At 44.4% G+C, this 11743-nt stretch overlaps 1 protein-coding gene across 1 annotated transcript; it reads left to right on the forward strand.

The window, feature by feature from the left end:
- The first annotated feature begins 3055 nt into the window (after positions 1–3055).
- On the forward strand, positions 3056–10976 carry Aadacl3 (arylacetamide deacetylase like 3). Its single transcript, XM_004647952.2, has 4 exons — positions 3056–3220; positions 6560–6776; positions 8514–8577; positions 10202–10976. Exons 1-4 carry the CDS (start codon positions 3056–3058, stop codon positions 10974–10976), a joined length of 1221 nt encoding a protein of 406 aa, XP_004648009.2.
- The last annotated feature ends 767 nt before the right edge of the window (positions 10977–11743 follow it).

Genomic DNA, 11743 nt, shown 5'->3' on the forward strand with positions numbered 1-11743 from the left:
ATATAGATACAAAGTGGAAAAATCACAAGCATCAAAGAATCACCCATGTGTCAGTGGTGCCAAATTAATAGAACTGCAAAGGTTATAAAGGGGTTCTTATGCATGCCTGGCTAAAAGCATCAGGGGTAATAGTGAGCTAGCTCCTGACTTGACCTTTGTTTTCTATTTCACTTCATTAATTTTCAGTGATAGTTTTTCAGGCTCAAAGACCTAGTTACCCTTTGCTTATGTTCTGGCCACCTCTGCTGAAATCTACATCCTTATCCAAAGTGAGTAAACACGGGCTGGTGAGATGGCTCAGTGGTCTAAAGCACCTACTTGGAACGGGCTTAGCAAAGCACAGGGATCGCGGTTCAATCCCCCAGCACCACATGCCAGCCAGCCCCGCCCCCTGGTGGGCTGAGCTGGACACACACACACACACACACACATACACACACACACACATAAATAAATAAAACAAAGTGAATAAACAAAGGAGGAAGTGTAACTCGCACTGCAAAATGGAGCTTCTAAAGCTCAATTTTTCTTGCAGAAATAAACAACTTCTCCAAACCTTACACCCCCAGCACTTATGTAAGTAAGCACTTCCTTCCCTTAATCTAAAAGAATTTGTAACAAGATATGAAGATGCGAGCCCTCCTAGAGGCTGCAGTCAGGCGACTTCCCACAAATAAAGAGGGATGAACCAAGGATGACTTAGAATGATAAAGCAAGTGTGGAGACCCAGGTTCTCCTTGTCTCTCCCCTCCGCTCTGTCCCTTGCTATGAAAGGCCCCTGCCACCTGTGCAAGGGGAGATGGTGGAGCTAGCTTGGTTTTTTGTTTGTTTGTTTCCCTGGTACTGGGGATTGAACTCAGGACCTTGAGCTTGACAGGCAAGCGCTTATTCTACTGAGCTATCTCCCCAGCCCCGGAGAGCTAGCTTGGAATAAATCTTTTCTCCTTTTTACTCAAAATATGGCCTCCTTTGATTAGGCCAGTGGCAAGCAGGTGAAAATATTAGCGTAAATGTTTTTTTTAAATTTCATTTTAATGAGAAAAAATAAAATAGCAGTGAAACAGTTTCAAAACAGGTTAGTAGGACAGTGATAATAATTAATACATTGTGGGGGCTGGGGAGATAGCTCAGTAGAATAAGTGCTTGCCTGGCAAGCTCAAAAACCTGAATTCAATCCCTAGTTCCGCCAAAAAAAAAAAAAAAAGGAATAATTAATACATTGCATATTGTTGTCCTTGTATTAGCTATTCAGAGGACAAGATGCAGACATGATATCTTGTCTAAGCAATATTAACACAAACCTTTCTTCTCAATGAGCTAAGTAGCTGTATATCTATCCTAACTATCTTGTATATACATATATATTTTTTTCCACAACAAAACGGTCCTTTATTTATATCCCCCTTTCTGTTTTATTTTCTCAGAGATGGGAGTTCCATTGCAGTTAAGTATAAATGGTTTGTAACTTTCCATTTTTCAGATTTTGAAACTGAGGCTTAGACAAAGTGTCATGATGGATATATGGGAGTTTGGCAGAGCCAGTTTCAGATCCCGGTATTCCTAACTCTAGGTTTTCTCAACTTTAGCTCTTTTAACATGTGGGGTCAGATAGTTCTTTGTGGTGGGGCCTAAATAATGCATTGTAGGGTATTTGGCAAAGCAGTTGGCATCTGCGATATTAAAGTGCCGCCCGTACCTTCTACATGAGATCCTTCCAGACATTGAAGATGTTTTTGTTTTTGTTTTGTTTTTTGTATCTTAGGGAAGGGTCTACAGGGTGTTCAGGGTCTCACTACTGGATAGGACTCGTAGTGCCTCTCCTGTTTATAGCCTCCCAAGTGCTGGGATTATAGGCGCACACCACCATGCCCAGTCTCCAAATATTGAAGATGTCTCCTGGGAGGCCAACTTTCCATGTAAGAACCATGTGTGTACTACTGCTCTGTGACCCGGGTAAACAAGAAGGGGACTCAGCAGAGTCTGCATTTGTCTCCACTGGGATGGGACTCCATTAGAACACCGACCTCTGATCTGCCTGGAAAGCAAGCAAATCCATTTCCTGGATTTGGACACAAAACAAAGGATCATGGCTATTTATTCACCTGTCATTCAGTAGATACTTGCCCAACACATGTAAAGGACAGAACCCAAATCCAGCCTCTGGAGATAAAACAGGACGAACACAATCTTTTGTCCTCCCTGGGACCATTTTCTATAGATAAAAAGGAGCTTAGTGGCATAGATAGATAATAATGGCCATCCGATGAGATGAGGTTAGCAGTGGGGGTAGGGATGTCCTAATTCAGGAGGCGATGTTTGTACGGAGAACTGCAGTTTGACTGATATCTAGGGAGAAAATATTAATTAAGAATAATAATTGTGGGGCCGGGGAGATGGCTCAGTGGAATAAGCACTTCCCTGGCAAGGGCAAGGGCCTGAGTTCAATCCCCGGTTCTGCCAAAAAAAAAAAAAAAAAAAAGAATAATAATTGCAAAGACCTTGGGGTGGCCGCCTCAGTAGCTGAAGAGGAGGAAGTGGGGCCATGAATGAAATTAGGGGCTAGGCAATGAGGTCTTTTTTTTCCCCTGCAGAACCAGGGATTGAACTCAGGCCCTTGTGCTTGCCAGGGAAGCACTTAATCCACTGAGCCATCTCCCCAGCCCTAGGCAATGAGGTCTTAAGGCAGGTAAAGAGAGTCATGTTCGTGATATCCATGGTGACTTGCTAGCTTATCCAAGACCATACATTACCTGGGAGCAGGGCCAAGATTTAAGCTGGACTTCTGTAGCTTTTCTTTCCAACTAGACTAAGCCAGATGAGCCTCTTTCTCCTAGGCACAAGTTCTTTGTAAAATCACACCGTCACTCTGATGTAAAACCACACCCTCACCTGCTCTGTGACTCACAGGACTGGGCCAATGTCTGCAGGAGACTCGGAGATGGGGAGAGAAGGAGGTCCTATATAAGAAGGAGGCCTGCTGGCCTCCAACTGTGTCCTAAATGGTCAGAGCCAAGCACAGCTTCAAGCCAGCATCCTCTGAGGTAGAGACTGCGTGATGACTGTGGCCCTGATCCTCCCCGTAGCAGCATGTGTGTTCTCACTGGGAGTTGGGCTGTGGGTTATCTGCAGCCAACTTATGACTGAGGACATCCCAGCAGAGGTTGACAACCCCTGGAAATTGAGGATCTTTAGCTACATTTTCCAGCTGATGATGACGTGGGTGAGTTTGTATTTTATTTCTCCCCTCATCCTGAGGGTTAAGGAGAGCTTTGGGGCAATCTCATACGAGAGTTTCTAGGTTAACTGACACTAGTATCATGCAGCCTGTGATGGAGGCTGACAACACATCCTTGACTCTGAATAATCTCTATTAGGTGGTTCTCAGCTGCTTCCCCCGTTTCTGAAACTGGACTCAGCTAACAGCCGCAAAACTCGAAGAATGACTCATTGCACAGTGTTTTAGCTAGTTACTCAGCACTATAAGAAAACATCAGACATGAGCAACTTATAGAAAGAAAAGACTGTTTTGGCTCACAGTTTTGGAGGTTTCCGAGCATGCTCGGTTGGGCTAGGTGCATCCAGCGTGTGGTGGGGCGCCCTGTGGTGGGAGCACTTGGCCAAGCGCAGCTGCTTGTCTCAAGGCTGAGGAATGAAAGTGATGAGGAATGAGGGCAGGTCCCATAAAGCCTCCTTCAAGGGCATCCCCTAATTATGGAAGGAACTCTCACTAGGTCCCACGTGCCACAGCTTCCACCACCTCCAAATTCTACTACCTGAGGACCAAGCCTTTGTGACCTGGACCTCTGGGAGACATGGAACATCTAAGCTATAGTATTCTATAACTATCATGACCAGAAAAGATAACAAAAAGCTCACAATGCTCCCTGTCCTGATTTGTCTTCACTTTCTTCGTAATCCTTATCACTGTGAAACTATACAGGGAGGAATGATTTTTTTCAGAATCTTTGCACCCAGTTATTACTGATCCGTTAGGTAGAGCCAGCAAACAACAAAATAAATGGGTGGCAAATTAGAGCATTAGCACAAATGGATGAAAACAATAAAATGATTTTTTAAAAATTTTATGAGCTGAGTATAATGGCTCATGCCGATCACCCAGAATTTTTGTTGTTGTTTTTAATGTATTTGGCACAGGGTCTTGCTACACAGTTCAGACTCATAGTGATCCTCCTCTCTGCAGATGTCCCAGCAGTGGGATTTCAGGTGTGCGCCACCGTGCCTGGACTCAATTTCTGACTCAGCATGCCCGGGGACAGGGCCGGCATGGCATGCAGTACTGAGGAATCGAATCCCAGTCCCTGCACTTGCCTAGGCAGGCATTTAGTCCACTGAGCTGTCTCGCCAGCCCTCCCCCAGAAATTTGCAAGACTGAGACAGAAACATCACAAATTCAAGCCCATCCCAAGCAACATAGTGAGACCCTGACCCAAAATAAAATATAGGGCTGGGGAGATAGCTCAGTAGAATAAGTACTTGCTTGGCAAGTGCAGGGTCCTGAGTTCAATCCCTGGTACCGCAAAAATTACATAAATAAATAAATAAATAAATAAATAAATAAATAAATAAATAAATAAATAAAATATAAAAGGGGCTTGAGGATGTAGCCCAGTGCAAAATCTCTGGCCAATATATGTTGCTGTTGAGAGTTGAGACACTGTTTGCATAATATAACCCCTGTCTTATTTCCTATGCTTAGTATACATAACCCTTAAAATATTTGCAAGTAGGTCATGGTGGCAATGGCATGGATGTTGCCAGGATGACTTTACAGTATTTTTCTAGAGGGTTAACAGAAATGAGTATTGAAAATATTTGGGTTAAGTCTCTCACATGACAAAAAGAGAGATGCTGGACAGCAAAAAAACTCTAGATAGTGTTTCTTACCACTAGAAACAGAACCTGCTTTTCTGAGAAACTATGACAGGGTTCTGCAGTTTTTCTGTCCCGGCCTTGACTCTCATTCCCATTGTAAGGCTTCCCAATGACAGTGACTTAGTTCTCTCATTTACAAAATAGGGTGCAATAATAGCTCCTACTCTATGGCATTTTACAGATATTCCATGGAGTAATCTATACAATGTATGGCGAGGAGTGATCCCTTCATAAAAAGTGGCTAATGTCACTGTTGACTTTTTCTGCAAAGATTGGCTATGCAATCACTATGTGTCATGCTTCTGGCTCAGTGTCAATGATGGGGGAGAGACAAAGTCACAGAAAGTTTCTGTCTGCAATGAGCTTGGAGTCCAAAGCTCCAGAATGTGTCCAAATGATCCCATGTTCACAACTAACCTTCACTGGAAATGTAGCTTTCTCTCTTGGTGGGAGGAAGACAATCAGTGACAGTTGAAGCAGGATTGCAACTTAGTCACCAAAAAGAATCACAGATATTGGCCAGAAGGCTTGTGGCTCAGAAAAGGGATAGGAAACATGGGAAGTGTATACATCCTGCTCTATTTGCTTGTCTATTTTTATTTTGCAACTGTCTAGACAGAGCCAAAAGGAGAGAGAATAAGATAAAGCACAAATAATGGACATTGAGCCCAGAGCCTACACTCTGAGCTATATCCTAAGCCTTTAAATTTTTTGTTTATGTTGAGATAGAGTCTTGCTAAATCACTAAATTGCCCAGGCTTGACTCAACTTTCTTTTTTGAGACAGGATCTCATCATGCAGTTCAGGCTGGTCTTGAGCTCACTTTATAGCCCAAGTGGAAAAAATAAAAAATAAAAAGAAAGAAAGAAAAGTTACAGTGTTTTGGAGCCTGGGAGATGGCTCAGTAGAATAAGCGCTTGCCTGGCAAGCACAAGGACCAGAGTTCAAATCCCCAGTTCTGAAAAAAAAAAAAAAAAAAGTTATGGTCGTTATGGTCCAGGTGGATCTCACACTCACAATGATCCTCCTGCCTCAGCCTCCCATGTGCTGTGATTACAAGTGTGCACCACCATGCCTGGCCTGGCCCAACTTTTGATGTTCATGCCACAGGCTCCTAGAGAGCTTGGGTTCTAGGCATGTGCTATCCTGCCTAGCTCCTGGTTAAGAAAATCATGGATAGCATATTATTTTTCGCAAAAATATTCTGGTAGATATAACCTAAAGATAACAATTCTCCATTCCCCTTTAAACAACAAAAGTCACTACAACAGTTAGTAACAAACACATGACAGACCCAGATAGTTACCCCAGGAAGGACATGGCGTGTCCAGGCTGAGGGGAGGCAAGAAACCCATTTGGGCAGAAGTATTCCAGGCCAAGGAACAGCCAGGGTGACCAGAAGCCTGGGTTGCAGTGGCTGGTAAAAAGTGTGGGGAGAGCAGGTCAGGAGAGGGTGGCTCACATGGGAGCCAAGGGACATGGCTTTACTACAGGTGTGATGGGGACCTGAGGGTGCTGAGTTGTGCCGTAGCCCAATCTGAATGCTGTTCCCCAAGTCCCTTCTGGCCACCTGCAGGGAGCAGATGTGGAGCCAGAGAGCAGGAAGGGGTGGAAGTGCCCCCTGTGCAATTTCTTCTCAACACATGTCCTCTTCTCTCTCTAACAGGGGATGATTTTTGAGAAGTTGGGATTCTGTTATAGAACAGAGTTTGTCAGTTTTTTGCACGATCTGCCACCACTAAAGAAGCATCCAGGCGTTGTGGTCACGGATCTCCATTTTGGGACAATCCCTGTGAAACTGTACAGGCCTGAGACACCCTCAAGTAGGCCCAGACCTGGTGTTATCTTCTTTCATGGCGGTGGGTCCGTCGTGGGAAGCTTAAGTAAGAGACTTTTCTTGGAATTTTTGAAAGACCGTTGATGGAACCTTGTGGGAGAAGCTTGGAAAAATGATTACCTCTCTGGGTTTTAAATTTCACTATTACTACAAGGAACCCCAGGCAGTCAGTGGGTGTCAGGTCATTCAGAAAGCAGATGAGATGCAATGACCTCTTCCTAGAAGTAGGAAATATAGGAGAGATGATTAACCTCTATGGTGGACTTTTAAATTTTTTAAAAATTGTTAAAAAGACACATTGCTATTAACCCCCCTCAAGGTACTTCCTTCATTTCGATCACACTTTTACCCCTGTTCTTGCCACTTTCTGAAGCAGTTCTGGAAGTCTCCTTTCGTGAGTGTCTTTTAGAGGTCTGATCAGAAAGACAGGAAGTGCTGCTGCTGAGTCCCCTCCAGGGGAGGGGCAGGCTCATAAAGATATTGCACTGTGTCTTCGTCCACCTTATTCCCCAGATCGAACAACTTGGCAGTTCTAGCTCTACCCTAAAGTCAAAATAGCCATGAAAGGGAAACATGAATCTATTCAGGGCATCAGGGCAACCATGACAGTGCAACTGAAGACATGAAAGAGGCGCTGGGGAGATGGCTCAGTGAAATAAGCACTTCCCTGGCAAGCTCAAGGGCCTGAGTTCAATCCCCAGTTCCACAAAAAAAAAAAAAGACAGAAAAGAGGACTTCCAGAACTGCTTCTGCAAGTGGCAAGAACAATGCTATAAGTGTGTTCAGAGGGAGAGGGAGTATTTTAAGGCAGTTAATAGCAATATGTTTCTCTGTAATCATTTTTATAAATTTAAACATTACCTATGTTTCAGTTATTCTGTGTGTGTGTGTGTGTGTGTGTGTGTGTGTGTGTGTATGTGTGTGTGCACGTATACTCTAGGAAATTCTGTCAACCCCAAATCCACAGGTGCTCAAGGCTCCTATATACAATAACATGTTTCTTATAATGCACATATAATTGCTCATACACTTCAAATTGTCTGTAAATTAGATCTACTATCTGGTATTATATAGACGCTATGTAAATAGTTGTTACACTACATGTTTAGGGAACAGTCAGCCCTTTCCAATAACTCATTGTGTATTCACTACAGACCTGCTTTTGCAGAAGAAGACATTTTTTTTTTGTTTGCATTTTTAGGGAAGGACCTACAGTGTGTTCAGGGTCTCATGACTAGATCGGACTCGAGTGATCCACCTGTTTACAGCCTCCCAAGGGCTGGGATGACAGGCATGTGTCACCATGCCCAGTCTTAGGGGAAGACATTTTTGACCCACAGTAGACTGAACCTGAAGAAGTGAAGTCCCCAATACCACAACACCCAGTTATACACATTTATGGAATTAAAAATATGTACTCAGATAAAAATACATTTATTGAAGTGAAACTCACATGGCACAAGATTAACTATTTTAAAGTACTGTACAGGAGCATTCAGTACATGTTGTATATACGTCACCTGCACTTATTTGGAAATAGGGATTTTTTTAAAAAATATTTATTTATTTATTTATTTTGTGTGTGTGTGGCCAGCTCAGCTCACCAGGGGGCGGGCCTGGCTGGCATGTGGTGCTGGGGGATTGAACCACAGTCCCTGTGCTTTGCTTAGCTTAGCTTGTTCTAAGTAGGTGCTTTAGACCACTGAGCCATCTCACCAGCCCAAAATAGGGATATTTTAACAACTGGATTCCTGGTGAATCTGGTAAACCTTTTATTTTCCAGAAACTCATCATAATTTCTGCTCACATTTGTGCAAGAAGAGTGACTCAGTGGTTCTGGCAGTCAGGTGGGTACGCAAGAAGGGGCCGTGCCAGGTTTCCCGCTCTGATTTCCATTGTTGGCGAGGGAATATGAATTGGGTTGAAGAAGAAAGGCTGGGAAGAATGGGTGCATAGTGAGAAGTGAAGAGGGGAAGGAAAGGGAAAAGAAGAGCAAGACGCTTGGAGGTAACAGTGGCTGGGAATTTTTCTTCTGGGCCTGTGGTCTTGGAGCTTCAGAGAGTGGAAGAGAGTGGAAGTGTCTAAGAGCTGGTCTGTTGGAAACCAGGTGGGAAGGGGCCTTCTTTATGCGAATTTGGTGTAGAGATTCAACACATGAGCACTTTGGGGTAGAACAGCTCTTCATTGAGCAGAGCAGCCCTGCACATTCTCAACATGGACTCCTCCCTCCTCCCTCTGCAAAATGCCAGGGGTACCCGCTCCATCACCAGGACAACCCAAGCACTCTAATGCTCAGCTCCAAGTACCCAGAAGGAGATCCCCTTTAATGGGGTCAACTCAAGGATACAAGAAAAAGTGCTGAAAACAGACCCAAAAAACCTCCATACCTCTCTCCTAGCTGATTTATAAGAGTTACCCACACTACCTAGACCTCTATGAGGCCCTGGTGAACACTGGGCAATGATGACTTGAGCTGGTCCTTGCCTGGCTTCCTGCCTGCTGCCTGAAACATCAACACCCAGGATAGTTCTTCTGAGTAGACTGTCTATCCTTTCTTTCAAATGAACAGACAGTAAAGAAATAACCAGCTGCTCATGTGTCCTCTTTGATGGAGTACAATAAGCCTCCCAGCTTTCTTGTGGCAAGGCTAGTGGAGGAGAGTAAAAAACTGAGAAGTACATGTGGTCAGAAAAGAGACAGACAGACAGACGGGCAGACAGACAGACAGAGATGGACAGACAGAAACAGAAAGAGACAGAGACAAAGACAGAGAGACCTTTTTTTGTAAAGGAATGTAGCTGCCTCTGTTGCTTTGTTTTTGGTATTTTTTATTTTTCTGTAGTTTTTTGGTTGAATTGTTTTTTAGGGGAGGTTTATTTTTTGTTCTTGGTTCCAAGAACTGAACCCAGGGCTTCTGGCTTGCTAGGCAAGCATTCTACCATTAAGCCAAATCCCCAGCCCTGAGGCATACCTAATTTGGAGAAGTACTGTACTGCTGACCTCTATTGGTACAAAAGCCTACAGGGTTATGAGGTCCCCTGCATGAAGTGTGTGTGCATGGTAGGATGAATTAGAATCAAAGCCCAAGAAAGCCTGGAGCTGCTCGTAAGAATCACAAACCAGGGAGCAGGGACAGGTGTGAATTAGGGAAGCCACATAAGGTAGGTTCAGGAAAATAAGGCTGGAATTGGTGATGGTTAAACTGTTGCCCAACAGCTGGGTGACAGGGCTCTTATAAAAGTGATTTGTCCTTGTAGGGCACTGAAGTGGTAAGAATGGCAGCTGTCACTTCACAAGCCATAAAGTAAGAGGAGTTTTCATCTATCATTCATTAATAAACCTACCTTCACCTGCTGAGATTTCAGAAAGGGAAGTTCACAGAATAAATTTGAGCTACAAGATGCAAGATGCAGACAGTTTGGGCCTCCCTTGGCTGACACACACAAACCATGTGCCCTGATTCATTTTCAGATACCACAAGTCACCCAGGCATAAGTTTCCACAGATGATGAAAGACTGTACAGTGGCCACCATCCACTTCCTGAAGTCCCTGGATTTGTGTGGTGTGGATCCAGCCCGAGTTATTGTCTGTGGTGACAGCGTGGGAGGGGGCTTGGCAGCCCTGACTTGTCAACTGTTTGTGAATCGTCCAGATCTCCCTAAGATCCGTGCCCAGATTCTGATCTATGCCGTTCTCCAAGCCCTGGACTTCCAGTCTCCTTCCTTCCAGCAGAATCGGAACATCCCAATGCTCACTTGGGATTTTGCTTTCTACTGTTGGTGTAGTTACCTGGATATCAGCCCTACCTGGAAAAGTATAGTTGAGAAAGGTGCTCACTTGCCTCCAGAAGTCTGGGAGAAGTACAGGAAATGGTTGGGTCCAGAGAATATTCCAGAGAGGTTTAAGAAGAGAGGCTATCAATCCAAGCCCTTTGAGCCTGTGAATGAGGATGCTTACTTAGAGACAAGACTTGCTAGGCAATGGACATGCTCGCCGCTAATCGCAGAAGACAACATAGTGTCTCAGCTCCCAGAAGCTTGTATTGTGAGCTGTGAGTACGATCTCCTCTGTGACCATTCACTCCTGTACAAGAAGAGACTAGAAGACTTGGGGGTGCCCGTGACTTGGCACCACGTAGAGAATGGTTTTCATGGTATGCTTACTAACATTGAGAAAGGCTTCTTCCACTTCCCCTCCTCCTTGAGAATTCTAGATGTGATAGTCGATTTTATTAAGGGACTGTGACATTCTTGCCTTCTTTCCATCCCAGGAATGCTCTACTGTCATTCAGACACGTGACACAGCGTGGGGATAGAGAGGGAGAGAGGTAGTTGTCTCCATTCTCATCTGGGTTTTAGAGTCATACAGTGCATGTTCTTTCTGCTGTCTGGAGCAGAACAGAAGAGACAAATTTGGAGGGTGGGGCTCTCTCTGTGTTCCTCTTTGGGGAAATTTGAGTTGACCTTGGTAAGTGGCCATTTGTGAGAGCAAATCTACACACAGTCTTGCTCACAGTCTCAGCTAGAGTTCAGTCTGTCTAGGCTGATACAGACTAAGAGTGACAGGAATGTCCAGTTGTCAGGACCTTGGAAAAGCCCATGAGTTGTCAGGACCTTGGAAAAGCCCATGCCCATCCTGTAAAATCTCGTGGGACTTTTTCATTTTGGCTCAGTAGATGGCACCATTGTGTACCAGGATGCTGGGTAATGACAGAGGTGGAGAAGCCCCCTTTGGGTACAGAATTATACTTCTTGCTCTTGCCCAGCCTCTGGATGAAGAGTCTTGCATGTCTAGGATAGAGGAGTTAAGATAGTGTGGGTAGATTTGCCCATCATGACTACTCACTGGCAGCAGATGAAGACAGAGCTGCCTGACTACATCAGTTTTACAGTTCCTGAAGTCCAAGTTGAGCTGCTCACAAATAATTCTACAGGAAAGGACTTGAGAACAAAACTGGACACTGAGTCAGAGATGCATGAGGGTTGAGTGCAACCAAATTCAAATACATTCAT

This window comes from Octodon degus, unplaced genomic scaffold (genome assembly GCF_000260255.1).
Source record: "Octodon degus isolate 3935 unplaced genomic scaffold, OctDeg1.0 scaffold00343, whole genome shotgun sequence".
NCBI lineage: Eukaryota > Metazoa > Chordata > Mammalia > Rodentia > Octodontidae > Octodon > Octodon degus.